Raw genomic sequence first — 20,040 nt, 5'->3', positions numbered from 1 at the left:
TCGCTTTCCATTGTCCCTGCATCCCTTGTGCCACATTGTGCCACCATGCTGCCCACTGAATAATAGTAATAAAACTGATCCATAACAGTGCATGCACTTCTTCACTAATGTGGGGTCAAAAGCATCCTTAGAATTTATGTTTTAAACAGGAAACAACTAACAGCCATTTTGTTGTTGTAATTTTACCTTCTATCAACCAAAACACAATTTTTATCATTCTTTTGAAAGAACAATTCATTGAAAAAATTCAAAAAAACAATTCATTGTACAGAGAAATGTAATTTCTGTTAATGCACAAACATCATTAATGATCATGTTTTTCTTGCTTTATTTATTCTTGTATGTAAATCATGAGGAAGCTTTTGGCCTTTCATACAACATGTATTGTCAAACATGCAGATAAAATATTTTTGTATAAAAATTCTGATTGGTGAGCCACGGAATCCAACGTCCAATGCACTAATGCCTCACACATACACAGCAAAATGTTAGTTAAGATTTGAGTGTTTCAATGCAACAAAAATGGTGCTGATGTGGTTCCCCTCCACTTTTGCTTTTGTGTGGTAGCCATGTAATTGTGCCTATAAAATAAACATAAACCCAATTGCCTGTGTTTCATAGGGAGTACCACTGGCCTGACTGCAGCCTATTCTCCCAGGTAAAAGATGCAGGGGGGTGGGGGGACATTTCCAGTTTCTGTCTTCATTGTCTGAAAAGGGCAAACTGAGGGAGACCCGCTGCTGCAGCGCAGCGCCGGAGCCAAAATGAAAGCTGGTGTTCTGTTCTCTGGGGCTAAATGAAAGCATTAATAAAAAACAGTATCAGACACCTGCCCTTAAACTTTAATGCTCACCCCTCCCCACATTGCTTGAAGTTGGAGAAAAGGTTATTCACCGGGCTAAGAGATTAGTTTATGGACCCCAGCGATAATGATGAGTGATTGCATGTCAACAGAAGCAGTGCATTTTGGGGGGGGGTTAGGGTGGCTTCTGCTTATGGAAATCTGAGTATCAAGAGGTCTCTGGATGATCACTCATATCCGCTGTGGGTTCTCTTTGTTTTTTTGCAACGTTAGCTGCAACATAAGCTTTCACTGAAAATAACTGCCTCCATAAATGGGTCATCTTCGAACAATAAGCATCTTTTTTTTTAGCTGGAAAATGTGAAATACCTGGTGCATTTCCCATCTTGCAAAACAAACAAGATGAAATAGTGTTGCATAAAACAGCCTAGTGTGCAATCTGTCTGTTAAAGCATAACTGATTGTTTAATCCATCTGAAACAGTGCACCGTGGGGTAAGCAGACAGAATTTATATTAGTATTTTATTTAGAGTATTAATCTGCAGTATTTCTCAAGATGATCTGTCATATTTGTGACACAGCTTTACAAGAACTGACATTAAAAGGGTACTCAAGAGGTTTGAAAAGAAAATACAAATAAAGAAAAGAAAAGTCGACTATGAAGTTTCCTTGAAACACGTTTTTTTTTTCCCTTTATTGGCATGGTGAGGCTCATGAATTGCACATAAAAAATAAAATTCACAAGAAAGTTGTTCAATAGGTAGAACCACAAAGGCATTGGTAAAGACTTGGCAGAAGGCAACATGGATAGGACGCAAACAGTTAACAACCCAACACGAGCCCACCCCTTACATTTCACGAGATCACCCCTTAGACATACACAAACGCACACTCTCTCACAAAGATATAATTTCTCTGTCACACACACACGCACACAGTTTGCCCTTCCAAAAAAAAAAAAAAAAGATCACCCTACAAACAGTTAAGCAGTGGCATTAACCTAGCAGTAGTTCACATTTTCAAAAAAGTCTGTGACACAGTTGAAACTCTGAATCAAGTGTTATATTGCTATTCTAGGCAATTTACAAAGCAGATTTTATTTTACAATGATTAAAGCCACATCTATCAAATGGGACATGACACCATTACCCATGTTCCATTCAGAAAGAAAACACAGAAATACAGGTGAGATTTCGGCCCGCTATGATTTCGCCCCTTTGCTCAACATACATAAACAGTTTTCATTCAGACAGTCATAGTCTATGAGACGCGCTCTGTGATCAACGAAGCTTTAATACAAAAAGATCTTGGGCTTTCCTGAAGCAGGCCAGATTTCTCATTACCTGGGGCTCGCATGGAGCAGGACGTTAATTGAACCAGAACCCACAAGGTTACCTTTAGTGTCACCATGAACGTACTGTGATATCTGGGCAGTGGGTTTCTGGGCATTTTCCCCCAGATCATTAATGAGGGCAGGGAAAACACAGAGCTTTAATCTCACCTATTCAAGTGCTGTGGTATTTGTGAGTTTTTATATTTGAGATTGGAATTATATTTCGGTAAACACATGTGATCAGGGGCAAAGGGGCGAAAACAGGAAATAGGGTTTTGGTGACTGGTGTGGTGAACTGTGCTAAGACACCGGAATAGATCTCCTATGTGTAGACAGTATTATGGGCAACAAGTTAGCTTTGAAAACCACACAACAATAGGAGCTAAAATACAACTTTGAAAAATAATTTATTGCTTTTTTTTCCCCCTTTCATTATTACTATTCATAACTTTATATTTATGTGAGATTATTATCATATATATATATATTTTACATCAAATACAAGATTTGCCTTTTAAAAAATTCAAGAAAAAAAATTGTAAACTTTTGTTTGGCATTCACATAATCAAGCATCTGTGTAAAATGATAAAGATTGACTATGATACAACAAAGTACCTGCAAAATTACTTATTGCTTTATGTGGTTTATAAAAAGAAGAAAAAAAAAACATGAATGACATGTAGTTGCTATATTAGAGTTTTAGATGTTGACAGAAAATTGTGAACAAGGAGCAGCAAATTTCATGATATATTTGATTGTTTCTGAAAGGCATAGAAAAATGACATATTCAGTATTCATTTATTCAACAGCTTCTTTGTTGATTGCTAGTTAAATAACAAAACCAAATCACAATATAAATAGCAAAATCTGAAAGTTACCATACATAATGGTAACCATAAATATTGATTCAAATATTGAAATAAATACTTAAATAGCAATGAATTATCCCTTGTGTCTCAGAGATATTGTATCTCTGTGGAAGAAGTGAATTATCAAAACAAGTATAACAAAAACCATAAGCATACACAGGAAAAATATAAATAATATAATAGATATTGATTGCTTCAGAAACATTAACAAATGATATTGGGGTGTCTCATACAATCATGAAAAAACATTACACATTTACACTGTTTGTATATGGAAAAACACTGATTAAAAAAAACTCCAAAATCACACAGAACTTCACATGGCTAACATTTTTTTTTCTCAACAAAATAAATCTTTAAAAAAGAAATCTGTCAAGTCACTCTTAGAAAAAGAGCCACTCGCTTTCATAAACAGTTTTTTTTTTTACAATCATATCACGTCTTCAAAAACGCCATGTATGTTATACATTGTTGTAATAACTACAGAACCACATTCTCAATTAAGAAAATTTTCTTTTTTTAAAAGGCTGCATTTTACAGTGCATAGCTGTAACAAATAAAGAACTTTGATATAGACACAAAATAAAAATATTCTATTTATTAATATCAGTAAAGATGTGACTGACTACATTTCCTTTGCAAACGTAGTCAACAATATTACCTCGGACATCCAAGACATGTCCCACCCATACACTTATTCCTAAATGTAACACCATGTCCATACACCAGATTTAAAAAAAAATATTAATCCATGACAAAAAAGGTCAGAACAAGCTGTGTGTCTCCACCACTCTTTGCGCAGGAGGTGGTGTAGTGCGAAGACAAATTCTCGTGAAGGTTCCTGTGTCTCATAGAACATTGCACAGGAGCACAGCAATGAAAATCAATCTGTGCGCGTTTCTGAGGGTTTATCTGCTGTCCTCACAGGCAATGTCTCTTCTCCACAGTTTCTCAGCAGCTATGTTCATGTAAACTTTGTTTTTATATATGTATATATAGATATACTTCTTTACATATACATATATTTCTTTATATATATATATATATACTCTCTTCATATATAGAGTGTAAAACTTCTGGTAGTAGTCTTAGGACAGAAACTTGAGTGAGGTATCACAAAACCCTCTCTTTGCAGACAGCAGGTGTTTGCAGAACTTGTTACCTTCTTAGGCTGCACTGAGCTTCTCTCAACAAGCTGTCAAAGTCCATGGAGTCATACTTGCTTTTAGTGGAGGCTGGATCAAAGTCATCAGAATGGGAGTCTGTTAAAGGATAAAGATCACATCAGAATTAAATGAACTGCAAATTAGCATGCAACGCTGTTTTATTTCTTATTAGAATATCTGCATTGATTGACATTTCCTGTCTTCTCTGCGAATATTATTACCCTTGCAACCTTGTGAACTCAGACCCCCATGCGTTCATGAGAACCATGCACTAAGATCTCATAGTCTTTTGATGGAATATGCGTGGAAAATATGAAAATGACATTTGACACGGCATAAAATGGAGAACAGAGTGAGCACAGGCCATGTACGATCAATTTGACTGTTGGCCATGATAATAAACATGGCTGTCTTATCTCTCGTGGCAGACAGCGTCTCAAATGGGAGCCCCCCCAACACGTGCAACCACACACTGGATGAGCTTGAGAAATGGGACTGACCATGGCGGGGGGGGGCATATGCCACCCATGATCTAATACTATGGCTAAGGGGAGGATTGTGTCATGCAGCACACCTTGAGCGATGAAAAATGCCCAAGCGTACTACTTTGAACTAATGGACACTGTCTCAGAAAACGGGAGACGGAGGAAAAAAAGAGACTGGAGGAGAGGCCCCGAGATTGAGAGGAGGAACTAAAGCCACTGCGGCATGACATTATTCAAGCCTCTTCTCTCGCTCTTTTCTCTTTTCCCATCCTTTTCCTTGTTCGTTCTCACTCTATCAAAGGAGCTGGGTAAATGTTAGGGGGGGTAAACTCAATGAAAGAAGCCACAAAACCAAGGTCCTCTTATTCATTAGCTTTGTGATAAAAAACACAATGCTTTTCTCCGAGGACACCCTGAGTAAACAAATGTTTCACAGATTTACCCCATCTGCCATCTGAATACCTTTGGCCTTTCTCAGTGCCTTCCCAAATATACTATAATGTCCTCATTATTTGGGGAAGTGATCTCGTTCCCTTCCACTGACCCGGCCTGTTATCTCAGCTTTGGAGACAGATCTTCCCCATGTCCTGGAACAGCAGCCTTCTGACCTCATGTTTTGTGGAAAATAAATGTCAAGTTGGCCAAAGACGGGAGTACCGAACACCCCTCAGACATCTATTACCAGGTATAGTCAGTGGCTTTTATCTGCACAAGAATGAGCGCCTCTTTCCAATCCCACAGAAAACACCTCCACCGGAATCAAACCTCCCAAGGCATTTTTCCACAAAATATTTCTCAAATGCCAGGAGTTGCTTTGAATAAGGATCAATCCATTCTCTACAGCAGCTAGCGCATACGAATAGGATCACAGATCACATTTACCGAATAAAAAAAATAAGAAAAAATCCTGTAAATACATTACACCGCTGCTTTTTATGCATTGCATTGCATTTCCGACAGTAAAATGGCTGATCCTGTGTAAAGCTACACCCATGTCCACATCGCCAAGAGCCTTAAAAAACAGACGGAAAGAACGAAAGGGGACAGGGAAGAAGAGAAGCTCTGTCAGTCAGGCTTTAGCTGTCAGGCCTCATCTCGAGATCTCTCTCTTCCTCGTTCTCTCAGAAGACTACATGCTGCTTGGTGTCACAGCAAGGTCTTGCCGCTGTTCAGCAGCCCAACATCTGGCAACAGATGGAGCTCCCCCACCTGGGAGAAAAGGGATGAGTAAAGCCTGACCTTGCCCCCCTGGCCCTCCCCCAACCTCATCTTTACATTCCTCTGTATTAGCCACCGAGGGAGCCTGCTCATGAAAAAAACATGCAGGTATACGGACTGAAAGCAACCCACAGAGGGGGGCCTTTCTTATTTTTCATCCAGGCCCTCTGTCCTCTGAATGTATTCACAATCTATTAGGGATGAAGACATAGACCTTGAGTGGTAGCTGTCATCCTCCATTTTATACAATGGGAGGGAAAGAGCGCATTCACATCAGTGGCTTTAGTTCAATGTTGAGAATAAAGTCACTGCTGGACCACTTGGCCTTCAGCTGCCCCGCCCCACAACCCCCTAACAAGAGAAAAAACGCAGCGGGGGCGCGGTTAGCCCTTTGCTTGATTTTAAACACAGACGCTCACATTTCTCAAGATTGGGTGCTTTAACGTTTCCCAGTGTCCTCTGAGGATATTCCTGAGTGAGGTAAGGTTCCACGCCCTCAACAAGCAAAAGTCTCCACTTACCCAAGTCTGTGTAATTTGATTTGCAGAACTGCTTTTGTCCACCGAAGCACAGCTCAAATTGAGGCTCATGTGACCTGCGCAGGGTGTGTCCATTCTCAAGGGCGGCAAAGGCGTCGCAAGTGTATCGGTAGGTGATGAAGCCGAAATTGTCCCTGTTGGAGAGCAGAAAATAAAATGTCAGGACACTGCCAACAGACAACAGGAACAGTCTTCAAGTGGACCTTCACATCATATAAATGCAAAATTAAAATCAATATGACTGGAGCGTCTTGTTTTTTTTTTCCCAGAGTAGGTGACGCAAAACACCTTAAGACCCCCATTGATATTCTGGGCTGAGATTACAGGTCTCTGTCACACAGAGCCTCATGTGAAGCCCTGGATTCTGTACTAATCATTAGCCAGGGGGGCAAAAAATGCATAATTTAGGAGTCTAGGACAATTGCTTTTATTTCAAGGGGGAATTGACCCCATGTCACCTGACACACACATGCAGACACACACACACACACACACGCATTACCCATCATGTCTGAGGTTGACGGTGCACTCTTCGATCTCACCAAAGACTTCAAAGCGACACTTGAGCTCCGCCCGTGTGCTGTCTGACCGTAGGCGACCTACGTACACCACCCTCCTCTCCTCCTGGACATCAGACAACAACAAAAAAAAAGCAAGATGAGTACAGTACTTCCATCTTGTACAGTACTTCCCCTTTACCTTCTCTTCTTTGGTTGTAATTAACTCCCAGCCACTAGCTGAGAATAAGTGTGCATCAGGAGCGTGGAAGCACTGAAGGCTATTCACCTCTTGCCCTGGTGCTTGATTTTGGCCGCAAGGCAGTCACATGCTGCAATGGTGTCAGAGCTGACTGGAGATGGCTTCTGCCATGACATTCATGTCTTACCACTCTTAGAAACAATGTGTGAAGTACACAGAATATGAAGCCACAGTATATTTTACAATTACTATTGACTTTCAATTTGCTTTAATTTTTGGGAATTAGCAGATACCTGCCCAAGACGTCTTGAGATTCAACAAAAAACAAAGGTTTTCCACAATGCGTGAGGAAAAAAAAAAAAAACACACAAGAACTAAGCCTCATTGCATAAGGAACAAATGTAGCCACAGGCACAGAAAAAGAAAGAAAGAACCAAGTACTGCAAGGTCACAATGCCCCCTTCCAAAAACTGAAGGACTTCTCTTTTTTTTTTGCAATTTAGCTTTGTTCACTAATCATACACAGAACTAGCCCCAGGGGATTCTGTTTAGCTAAACATTACTTATTTATTCATCCATTTACTTGCTATTACTGATACACACACAAAAAAAAATGTCTACAGGGATGCGTTCAGAATTCACTGTTGTATCTGGAGGGCACCCCTAACATGAGAACTCACGCTGCAAAAAGTTCACCAAGGCACATGCAACTGCCACAGACAACAAAACAAGACGTTTGTTCCATCAATTTCCACCACATCCCCCCAAATTACTAAATAACATAAGTATTATGCATATTTTTTTTCTCTGCCTTGTGAACCGTTGGAGACAAGAGGGTTTGCTGAATTAGGCCTGACACCCATTTAAATGTCCCCTATCATGAAAATTTCCCCATTCTGAGATTACTTTATATTAATACTAGTTCCCCTAGCCTGCCTATGGTCCTACAGTGGCTAGAAAGACGATATGCATAAAGAGTGCTCTGGCCATTCTACTTTGCCGTTCAAAGAGTGGCAGACGGTTGGACCTGGATTCCCATAAGGGGAAAGTTTACGTCCCATTTCTCATGCTTTGCCTGCACAGAGAATTTCCCACCACTCCCTTAAACCATTATCTTTATCAATATAAAAATGAGCACAAGATTTTTTTTAGTTCCGTCAGGCGAGACTAAAGAACCAGTGGATTATTTTTTTGTCTGGAAAAATGCAGAAAGCGCTGAAGGCGTAATTTCTACGAATGCTCAGACACTTCAATAGGCCGCTCTCCTCCTTGTCCGGCCTCTCTCTTCCTCATTAGCATTTAAAGCTACACACACCAAAATGTGGAATTAGCTTTTAAAAGTAGCATTGAAAGCTGCACAAACCAATGAGACTGTCAGTGGGACTGACTAAAAGTGACTGTGATTCTGAATTTCAGAAAGAGACTTCAGATACAGTATTAGGGGACCAATAAGACTGAAATAAAAGCAAAAAAATGTCATAATAGGTGACCTTTAAATTTCTCCTTATACCTTGCCTATGCCAGTTATATGAAATAATGTCTATTGTTTAAAGCTACACTGTAAAAAGTGAACACTGGCTAAAAAATGTAAGTAACCAATTTCACTTAATACTTTATCATTTACAGGTTATAGCAGATTTGATTGGTTTATTTACATAACAGCAGCGCTAAATATGAGGTGTGACAAATTATTTCGGGTTTATACAGTGTTGAGTTTCTTTAGTATACAATTAGAGCACATCAGCGTAGAATTCATCTTGGTGTTAGCATTGTGTCCCTTGTGTAATTAATCTGATCTGGAAACATGAAAAACACACAAGTCAGCCATAACTTACTATTGCTTTTTGCTGTTGCCTCTGCCTCTGCTCTGCCCTTTCGAACTCGCGATTCTTGTAGTCCTGCTGGTACTGTTCTCGCTTCAGACGCTCATGCTGGTACTCGTCATAGCTGTCATATCTGGCAACCAAAAGGACAAAACTACATAAGGGAACCAAAGAATATCCTAGTAGACTTTACATCCCATGCATCATTTCAATTTTTTCCGGTAGTATCCTTAGTTTTAGGAAGTGTAGGTCACTCCTACTTCAATTTCCAGAGGACCAGAAACAAACAAATGCATTAATGATGCATCTCCTCTTGCCGAAAGGTTCTGCCTCCCATAGGAGGGCCTAGCATAAGAAAGAGCGTCTGGATCTGGGCAGCTGCCACAGTCAGCACAACTTCACATGCCATTACTTTCTGCTTAATTCATCACTAAAATTTGCAACTTTTTAATCCATTGCCAGCTTTGCGAAATCGACTCAAGGAGTGAAACTTTTCATTGTTTTGTAACTTGTCCTCAACCATGGACTATTTGCTTTCTTCAACCACCTTTACATATACAGTTGTTTTCGGCAGACTCACCGGGGCCGCCTGCTGTAACCGGAGCGGGACTGGGAGTGTTGCGGGCTTCTGGGAGTCCTGGAGTCCGTGTTTTGGAAAGACCTGAAATAAAAATCAAGCTTTTGTGAAACTGCCCTTAATGTCCAGTCTTCATTAGCTGAAGTCTAATTTACATTTACATTTACAGCATTTGGCAGACGCCCTTATCCAGAGCGACTTACAACGTGGTCTAATAAGGTTCACTAGTCTAATAATGCAGTTGTTAGCATTGATTTATCAGAGGTGATGAACATGTAGTCACAGTTGCAAAATGAACAGGTGAAAAAGGGAATGTTGTGGGAAAGTTTTTCTGCTATCAAAGCCAAACAAATATTTCATTTGAATGAATGCCCTCATCGCACAAACAAACGCGAATGCAGATAAATTCAGCGGTGTCTTTTGGGTCTGTGGGATATCCTATTTAAGAAGTGTATTTTCCATGATGGGCAGCGTTGCATTTGCTGAAAATCAAAGCAAGTTCTGCAAATATTACACTTTGTGATGATGTAACGCTCTTTAAAGCAGAGGGTGTCCTGAGCGGCAATCACTGGGTTTGCCTTTCATCTCCTGGGACGGAGCAGCCAGCACTGATGAACAAAACAACAGCTGCCACTAAAAACAACAGATCCCCATCAAACAGAGAACGCGGGAGCAGCATCTGAAAATTCAAGTAGGGACTGAGCTAACAAGGCTACATTCTGGTGCTTGAGGCTCTTATTAGTGATGAGAAAAATCCTGTCTCGGTTGATGTGCAGCATTTTGGAGCCACCGCACAAAAGCACTCGGTTCTACTTTCTCTCTAATAGCAGCAGAAATGTATAGTTCAGGTTCCAACCATAGAAGTTTATTTGTAACTCAATTGTTAGATAGGACTTTTACGTTCCTATCTTTTTACGATCTAAACGGAACTTTATTTCGCTTTTACTTTCTCTTTGTTATAAATCTCGAACATATTGCTTTACAATGGTAAAATCCTCACATGCCATTAAAAATAAGAGATTTTTTTCAGCAGCTACTTCCCACCTAGTTAAAGCCAGCTATGTGATCCCAGCACTCTCTATTTCCAGGCTCTTCCATGATTTTCAGAGACTGCATCAGCTAAAGCCTCTCCCACTGATGCTAGTCCTAACAGCTGAGAAAGGGAAGCAACTTTGTTCATTTATCCCCAACAGAATGAGCGGGCTAACCATCTCCCTGCTCACCAGCCGACCGTAATAAAGAACTGGAAACTTACCATGCGGAGGACCGGCTGTCCGGTGAGCATGAGTAGGAGTGGGGAGACCTGGAGACTGAGCGGCGGTAGTGTCTGGAAGAGGACCGGGATCGAGACCGGGATCGAGAGCGGGAGTGGAATCGGAGGGAGGAGCGGAGGTGGCCAAAGGAAGGCGGAGGGGAGACAGAGCTGCGTGATGGCGAGCTGCTGGATGGGGAATAGGAGGGTGAGTGCTCAAAAAGCAGGTCCAGTGAGGAACAGGACGATGCCATGCCCTCATCCCAGGGGAAGAGCAGCCGGCCACGGCCCGCATCCAGATCCTGGAAGTCAGTGTCGAGCGGAAGGCCCGGGTGCACGTAGCCTGGCAGTTGGCTGTAGTACTCATCCCCAGAGTCGCTCTCTTCCAATGGGGGAGGTATGTCCTCGTCCTCCTCATTGTTGAAGGCCTGGTGCTGCTGCTGTGGTGGAGGCTGCTGGTGAGGACAGCAGCCAAAGTGCTTGTTGAGCTCCTCACGGATCTCCTGGTCCTTCAGTGGAGGCTTCCTGCCAGCCTGTGACCCAGTGTTGAACTTGCAGGGCTCTCCCGGAGTGGGAGGCCTCTCCTGCCCCCTGCCTTCAGCTTTGTCCAGACGGCCCTCCTGACCAGAAAAGCCCTGCAACTGTCTGGCCAGAGAGGAAGCGGTCAAAGCAGAGGAGGAAATAGAGGATGATGAAGAAGAAAGTGAAGTGGAGGAGGTGGAGGAGGGCAGCATGGCTGAGTCCTTACATTCAGCATGCCTGCACTCGGCTGGGACTGATGCTGGGGCCATGTCCCGTTTTGTGCTTGTGGACTGACAATAATCGTGGTCCCCGAAGACACGGGGCCCAGGACGCTTGGTCCCCTGCCACTCCTCTGGAACCCTTAGGGGCAGGGCTGACGATGCCTTGCTCAGCTGGGCATACAGCTCAGTCTGCTCTGGGCCCTTCCGGAGGTGAGGGCTGGAGCCCAACTCGCTCAGCCTGGCCTTCTTGCTTGCCAGGGCCGGGGACGGGCATGAAGACAGCTTGGATTTGAGCGATACTTTGAAAGGGTTCTCTTGACTGGCTTTGTGAGGAGGCGTGGTAGGTGGTGTCAGACCTAGGGAAGGAGGAGAGGGAAAGGAGATGGAGGCAATTAGACAGAATGCCAGTGTTTTAATAGCCTCTCTGATTACTGGCCCTCTCAGACTTTACAGTCAGAAGAAAAACTCCACCAGCCTTGATTAAAGCATTCTCCTCCACACACCCTAATCCTTATCCACACTTTATTGCCTTCCTGACAGATTAATGTAACGCTCTATGTAACTTAATATGGCATAGCAAGCGAGAGCTGCCCCCACCCTCAAGACTGACCTTGGACAATCCTTGTTTGTGAGAAACCAGGCATCTACAATGAACAAGATCTGCTTATTGTATAACAGTTTGAAGCAAGCACAGCTATGTTTGTTCTTATATACAAATTTGCCTCTTGTATCTTGGGTAGACTCCATATTCCAGATTTGCATGCAGTTTCGCGTTGTAAAAAGAGGTCCCGGAGACAGGCAGGGGACGAGTTATCATTCTCCTCAGGTCCCCTACCTCCTCCCAGTCCTGAACCTAATCCATCCCGACAGATTTATATGCCAGCAGATGGCCGTTATACAGGAAGTCCTGAGATGTGCTGCTTTATGGCATAGTTAATGCACTCGCACAAACAAACCAAGGTACTCCCTTACAGAAAAGATGGTATTTAAATCGTCAGTCAGAAAGCTGACTTCATGTGCGTACCTCATTCGATCATTGATAACAGGAATGCTTAAATTTCTCTTTTAATAAACGAGGGCTGATGTGTACCCTAGCTTGTAAAAGTTCATTGAACCCTTTACAGTCCTTTACATCCTTTAAATTTAACACAAAACCTTCTTTGGGTTTTGCTAACAGATGAAAATTTATGATCTTTGACCTTGTATCCTTCTCCCTGTAAAGGATGATTTATTTACCTGGTGTCCTGTATCCAGACAGGGCTAATATTCCATGGAATTTGAGATTTTGCATGCATGTCAACCTATACTTTAGTCTCATGATCTGTACAGAACCATCTAAATCCTCTCCATCCCTGTCTGCTTCTCTTCTTTCTTTTCTCTGTCCCTCACACCCACAGGGCATTGTGAGACATTGCGCCAGTCCCTGAGGATAGCCGCTGCAGTATTTCAGACAGCAAGGGTTTTGGCTGTATTTATCATTACTCCAATGCAATGAGCTATGAACGAGAGGGAAAGGAGCGGTGGCTGCCAGAGCAGCTTCTGTTTCACCAATGAAATGCCATCTGTGCAAAACAATGTGCATGGGGTCATAAACTAGGGGCCATTAGCTCCTCTGGAATAAATCAGAATTAGATAAATATGTGTCTCTCAGTCAAAGTTGGCTATGACGGATGCACACAGACACAATGAGCGGTTTTACGGTTTAAGGTCAGTGTAGTGTCAGGGCTTCAGATGGTGCAACTGCAACCTCAAGCCGCCACACCCCGTGACACGCACAGACCTGAATATCATTTGATAGCATAATCATAAACAAGGTTACTATTAATGTAAATCTATGAAAAAGAAAGGGATTTTAGTTCTCTGTATAGTGTGGCCTATGTCAAAATCAGCAACCCCATCAGAAAAATATCAAATTCTGTTACAATAATCTGAATCAGTACAGATAGCTGTATTATCAGGGGTCATGTGGTAAAAAGTAATGATCAAGCTGTGCAGTAAGCATGGAGCTTGTTTGATAGCGTTTTCATAAATAAGCTGACAAAATACCAGAAAGGAATACATTTTTAATGATGTTTGAACATCAATGGGATTGCACTTTCCCAAAAAATTATTTGCAGCTCAAGTACATCCGTGTCAACCTCTACCAGGTTATCAATTAATGCAACAAAACAGGAATCAAAGTGGAATTACCCTCTCACGTGGCAAACTAAGAACACATTAACTAGCCTCTCCCTCTTGTGCCCTATTTAAGACTTTAAAACAGCAAATAAACTAGCACTAAATAAACTAACTGACCCTAAAACACCCCAAGGTCTTAACGCCTAATCAGAAAATGCCCCACGGCAAACAGGCCAGAGAAAGCCTTGATAAAGTCGGACCGTCATAGATACTAAACAGGATGAGATTTTAGCTTGTGGGAAAGGTGTAGCGCCAGCAGGAACATTTGTAAATATTAACAACCCTCTGCATGACTCTAGTGCTGCTGAAGATGCTGTTGTGCATGTTTGAGCTTTGGCTCTTGTGCAAGCTGAAGGTTAAATGACAGAAGATCCCTCTAGTCCATGAATCCCAAATTATCTTCCCACCAAATTTCCAGGCTAATTTTCAACATAGCAAATTCCTAAACAAAGCATTACCTTTAGTGTTGGGGGGTAGGTCATTGAGAGTCATTATTTGCTGGTGAATGAACACCAGAAGGCCTATTCACTACAGTCAGAAGGAAAGGGTAGCCATTTTGTTTTTATTGACCCACAATGATTAATCTCAGCAAAAGGGATACTGTAATAATTACCTGCATAATTCACACAGGGAAAAAGGGAGGCATGAAGAGGGCAGGAAAAGTGTAACTGTTGAAGCCTTGTTTTCTAGCATCACATGGCATTCACTTCATTTGGGTTTAATTACCTTTTGCCTGCAGTTTTCACCAGCGTGCTTAATTAATAAAGGTATAATAGACAGGGCTGATGAAAATAATAATAATTTACCCCCTTCACACTGACCCCATTTGGAAAATGGCATCCTTCCAATAAATATCTGACTTAACACTGGAAATTAGCTCTAATCATATTACTAGACTGTCGACAGAATAGACATACATAATATCGGCAAACTGAATTACATTGCAAAACCAATTAAAACAATAATAATGCCACATCAATTTGGCTGTGATGTATTGGGGAGCATGAGGGGGGTTACACATCACAGTCAAAAGGCATTAGGATTCCAAAATGTAAAAAAAGAAAGAAATTAGCTCTTGAAATAGAGGGAGTGAAACTTTCAGGAAAGGTCTCCAGGAGAAAAAAGCATCCCATTAGCATCCTGTTAGCTTATATATATTTATCTTACCTGGGGTTCCAGAAATCTCCACACTCAGTGTGCGTTCAATGGTTTTGTTCTCAAACGGAGATCCCTTGAGGTCACTGCAAGACAAAACATGAGCACACATGACCACAGTGAAATGCAAAACAGGACGTTTTGTGATCTAACAAATGGAAATGAAAATTAACAAAATGCCTCATTTTTGGATTCACTTTTCTTTTTGGACTTTGAGCTTTTTTTTTTCTTTTCAAATTTTGTCTACACTACAAAAACTGTGAAAAACTCTCTCACTTACTTTGGAGACTCTGGGGTCAAAGGAAGTGGCAAGGTGGTTGGTTTGGCTGCAGAACACAAAGGAGCATGGGTAATTAATTAACTACATCGTGCTGGGCCCAGGGGTTATCAGGTCCACATCTGCAAGTATATCTCAGATCTGATCATTGACAGCAGCGACGCTTCACACCCACACCCCAATGTTGCTGGTGAAAAATTTCTGTCACTTTCTTTGATCAATAAACAGACCAATATTCCTCTGTTGACCCCATTTTGTTTTTTGCTCGACTGTCACTTTGTGAGGCAGGATGGAGTAATGGCACACGTTCAAACACCCAGCTGTCATAAACAACAACAACAACAACAGAAAAACAACGGCCCCACACAGGCAGGAACAACAACAAAAAAAAAAAACATACAGCACCACAAAAAATGTTACACACATGGCAATGAGTAAATCCCTGATGGCACAGTCATTTTCAGCATGCACTTGGAACGGAGGGGGGAAAAAAAAGCAGAGGGAGAAAGAAGAGTCAAGGAAGCTTGTGCAGTTGCCCGAGGCTGCGACTGTCTCCAACTGCATCTAAGGAGTGTCTCTCAGCTAGACAACTGTGTCATTTTGAGCAGAACCCAGCTCACAACTACAGATCCAGCCAGGACGTGAGCTGTCAGAGGCCCCACCCAACACGTAGTTACTCGTATTTATAGCCACAATCGGCCTCCACCAATTTGGAGTGATGTCCTGTGGACTACAGTGACTGTTAGGTTCACGTTAGCAGAGAGGGGGTTAGTTCTTGGTCAAACTGGGAAGCGTGTTAAGACGGGAGAGAGAGGATGTGAAAACGGAGAGAGACAGAGTGGTAGAGATAGGGTCGAGGATGCCGCAATTATTACCTAACAGTGGTGGGACCTGGTCGTCGGGGTGGCTGTATGGGTGCTGCTCTTGTGTGTCGAAAGGGGTGAGGTCTGGAAAATTAGAATCTGGGAAGAGCGGACTTAGGGGGCTGCCCGTGACATCATCGCAATCATCCTCCCCCGTGTGAACCGCTTGCTCCGCAAGTCCTAATGACCACCCCAGATCGGGCACCTGCCCGTCCTTGCTGTCCGAGCCTAAGCCCCCGGATGGTGGCAGCTCTACACTGGGTTCCTGAGTCTCGGTGCTATCTGGCCCTCTGCTCTCTCCCTCTCTAGCCTCCTTGGAACGCCGGTCCCAGGCTTTAACTCTGGCGGCGGAGTCTGGGGATGTACCCCCATTAGGCTGGGCGGCAGCAGATGTGCCCCAGCGCTGGCGGAGGACGGGTTTGTGGTGCGTGGAGGTGAGCAGCTGGCTAAGTATGGGGTGCCCAGGCGGCCCCTCCTGCCGCTTCCTAACGGTCACCGTTATGTGCCTACGTGCGCGGCCGGCGCTCCCCTCCCAGCCCGCCTCAAGGCAACGGCCACAGCTGCCCGATTGACCCGTCTCTCTGGGAGGGAGAGAATAAGAGTGCATGTACCTAATGAACCTAGCGGCAGCCTGGAGCCCCGTGTCCTCGCCTGGCGGCCTTCCTCCTTCGCCCGGAGCTTGGCCGTGGGTGTGGGGACAGGCATGCCCACTGCCGCCCCAGCTGAGGGGCTCGGGAAAAGGTGCCTCGGGGTGGGACCGTCCCTCAGTGCTACCCCCGTGGGAGTGAGCGCAACGCCGCCACTTCCCTGCCCCTGCACCAGCCACACTACTCTCTCCGGCAGCTCGGCTCTCACCTCGCTGGGTCTGCGCTGCTGCGGCCGGCTGCTGCTGCTGCTGCTGCTGCTGCTGCTGCTGTTGAGGCAGAGACGAGGAGGAAGACGACGATGACTTCTTCTTTGACGTGGATGAGGAGGAAGAGGTGGTGAAGGAAGACAAGGAGGAGAAGGAGGAGGTGGACGAGGAAGAAGGCGAGGAAGAGGAGGAAGAGGAGGCACCCTTGTCTTTGCTGCTGCCGCAGCTGGCCCAGACACCCTTGCTGGCTTCGCTGACTTTGGTCTGAAGGGTGTCGTCGCTGGCTGTGAGGTACTTGAGCAACTCGGTGCAGGGCCGCCTCACTGCCAGCCGGCTGGGATGGGGGCAGTGCCCCCTCTGCTTGCTGTTCCAGGGGTTTTCTGTCTACAAGGGGTGACACCAAGAGAGTCCAGAGTTAAAATGATGCTGGCGAGCAGATAGGGGGAGAAAGGAGGACACAGCTACAGTCACTAAATGAAGGGATCCAGGAGGGGTGCAGCTTGCCCATCATTTTAATTATGAGCTCCCAGAGTGGCTGCCGTGTGCCTGGACAGCAGGAGGCCAGGCGGAGCTCAGTCCTCTGGGAGCCCGGTGTGTGCCATTCTCTGCTCATATATCACCACAAGAGTCACTGGAGAAAATGGAATTTTTACACAAAGCCTCGGTGTGTGTGTGTGTTTGTGTGTGTGTGTGTAAGCGTGTGCGTGGAGGACAACAAACATTATAGAGCTTGAAATTATAGGCGACAATTCGTTTTCGTGCAAATAATTGCGATTGACGATTATCTTTTTCACGTTCATTCTTGTACAACACATACGCCTTATGAAAAAAAATCTATCTATTGATAATTTGCAATGAAACACTGGAACATGCGAATAAGTCTTAAAAATAATAACCCACATTGGTAGTTTTACACAAGATTCTCCACTCACGCAGTTAAATAGAAGTAGCAGCATAAAAATGTAACTAATCCAACACTAGCTCTAGGTTCAAATAACCAGGGTCTGTTGAAAAAATTGCAATCAGGCATTATGCAATATCTACAATAGGCCTAGTTGTAATGCTCTCTTAATGATCTCTTCCATATATATTATATATTTATAAGATATATATATATTTATATTCAGATGTAAACATCTGTTTCTCAGCACAAGAACTCATCAAATGTTACGTGTGAGGGCTGCAGATGCTCTCGGTTCAGGTTGGCCTTGTGGGGATGGTGTACTACACCAGCACTGATGACACACAACAGCCTCCAGTGCTGCCGCTCAGGGAAGGCTGAGCAGCAATCAGAGTGTTTTCATTATGTGATAGCACCCATGAGGGAAGACTTAAATGCTTGGAGGAAAGAAAAAAACAAAAAAAAAAACAGGGGAACAGGTCACATTTGATGTGTGCGCTGCAACGGGCACCTACCTTGACAACAGCAGGTGCAGGTCTGATCCGGTGGTTGCCGGGTGCATGGTTCTGCGTCTTGCTGTCTGTGTATTGACTATAGCTGAGCTGTGAATTGGCTGGGGCCAGAAGGAGCTTCTTCAACTGCGGAAAAAAAAGAGCAGACGAGGGAACAATAACTGCACCGCCCGGTCCTCTGTGCCATACGGCTACACCTGAGCGTAGCAAAGTGCAGATACAAACCACACTGCGCCTTTTCCCCGCAGATACGGGCACAAACTATTTACTGTTTATGCTGAAAGGGCAGGCCGGCCTGGCCATATGTTGCCACAACACGTCGCCGTGAGCAGATTTAATATTATCACTGTGATGCACAAAACAAAACAGGGGGCGAGGACCACCTGACCTGCCGGTGCCGGTATAAAATACGGTCAACTGTGGCCGACAACAGGTCAGCAGGGTTCAAATACCAAGGCAGAGCAACAGGGAGAAGAGGGGAAAGAAATCGCAGCCCCTTGATGACCATAGGTGTTTTAGGATTCCTCATCTGTGGAAAAGTACAGATTCAAGCACTTGCCATTTAGCAAGTTTGACATGTTGGATTGTTTTTGTGAAAGCGTCCTTTCAGGGAGAATTGACTGTGGGATTACAGAAGTGGGATGAAATGAAAGCTTTCTTTTGTTCATCGCGCCTGCGCAACGGCCCTGCCGGTAATGCCAGGCCGCCGCTGAGCGCGTATGCGTCCTACTGTAATGTAACACAATTAGCACCCGGGGAACACTGATCCACTTCGATTTGCTCTTTCATCTGCACTGCGTGGTTTAGTTATGCACATGCGCCCGGCCTGTCGGGGGTGACGCCTGCGAAGCTTACGCCCATGTTTGGGGGACCGCACAATAGGAAAGAAAAGATAGATTGGAGAAGAGAAGATAAAAGAGTGCACAGGGGACAAGACCGAAGATGTGAAGTGGCTGGATGAATGGACAGGGCATGCGTGGGAAAGAGGGCCATGGGGCCATGGGAGAGGGAGAGAGAGAGAGAGAGAGAAAGAGAGAGGTGGTCTTACCAGGGATGGCTCCTCTGGCTCAGGAGAGCGCGGTGAGCCGGCAGGGGTGGAGGGACAGCTCTGATCGCTGGCATTGGTCACGTCCCCATCTGCCAGGGCCTCGAACGAAGGCAATCCGTCCTCGTCCACCGGGATGCTGTCCAGGGTTTCTGTGAGCACTGCCAGCAAGTTGGCCTCATTTTCCTCATCTATCTTCTTACGAGGGAAAACAGGAAGGGGGAAAAGAAAGAGCGACAAAAAATAGGACAGTTTAGTTGGGGAGAGGTTTTTTTTTTTATTATTATTCCATGTCCCATTCCTCTCCAGAAATTTAAAACCTCAAATTCTCCTTCAGCGTGACTCAGACTTGTCATTCATACATTAAGCATGCGGCTTACTGGACCCAAAATAATATCTCCCCCAAGAAAGCCATTAACTAGGCTGACACACACCAAGTATTCGGGGACACCGAAGCAGGGAGGGGTGGCTAAGACAATACACACAAGTCGAGCTGCTTGAGTCCCCCCTCCAACCGTATCCTCAGCTGTACCCCTTCAAAGAAGGCACTGATCAGCTTGTCGACGAGATGCTTGCATGCGGTCCACCCATAAGGCTTATTAGCCAAGACGCTGTGGCAAAGTGGATGTTATATTTTTAAAATGGTAACGAATGAGGGACAGAGCGATAGAAAGTACGAGTGAGGGCAGTTTCCCTGCACATGGGAACGGATTTGAGGGAGAGACACTAGGTCTCCGCTCCTGCAGTGAC

General features: G+C 44.1%; 1 protein-coding gene across 5 annotated transcripts in view; it reads right to left on the bottom strand.

Moving 5' to 3' along the window:
- Positions 1-1,466: 1,466 nt before the first annotated feature.
- Positions 1,467-20,040, bottom strand: part of ppargc1a (peroxisome proliferator-activated receptor gamma, coactivator 1 alpha) — a 264,032-nt gene continuing 245,458 nt past the window's right edge. For 3 of the 5 annotated variants that reach the window (XM_028969920.1, XM_028969936.1, XM_028969953.1), the window contains exons 3-13: positions 19,294-19,488; positions 18,249-18,371; positions 16,835-17,216; positions 15,120-15,165; positions 14,852-14,925; positions 10,767-11,862; positions 9,515-9,595; positions 8,947-9,067; positions 6,915-7,036; positions 6,395-6,546; positions 1,467-4,266 (exon numbers count right to left, since the gene is read on the bottom strand). In XM_028969920.1, coding sequence (XP_028825753.1) covers positions 4,163-4,266; positions 6,395-6,546; positions 6,915-7,036; positions 8,947-9,067; positions 9,515-9,595; positions 10,767-11,862; positions 14,852-14,925; positions 15,120-15,165; positions 16,835-17,216; positions 18,249-18,371; positions 19,294-19,488 — 2,496 coding nt within the window. In that variant the 3' untranslated portion in view covers positions 1,467-4,162. The remainder of the gene's footprint in view (positions 4,267-6,394; positions 6,547-6,914; positions 7,037-8,946; positions 9,068-9,514; positions 9,596-10,766; positions 11,863-14,851; positions 14,926-15,119; positions 15,166-16,834; positions 17,217-18,248; positions 18,372-19,293; positions 19,489-20,040) is intronic. The other 2 variants (XM_028969927.1, XM_028969944.1) reach the window with 1 other exon arrangement.

The sequence above is a fragment of the Denticeps clupeoides genome, chromosome 1, assembly GCF_900700375.1.
Source record: "Denticeps clupeoides chromosome 1, fDenClu1.1, whole genome shotgun sequence".
Taxonomy (NCBI): Eukaryota; Metazoa; Chordata; class Actinopteri; order Clupeiformes; family Denticipitidae; genus Denticeps; species Denticeps clupeoides.
Note: the sequence above shows the minus strand (reverse complement) of the source record. Positions and strands in the feature narration are given on the sequence as shown.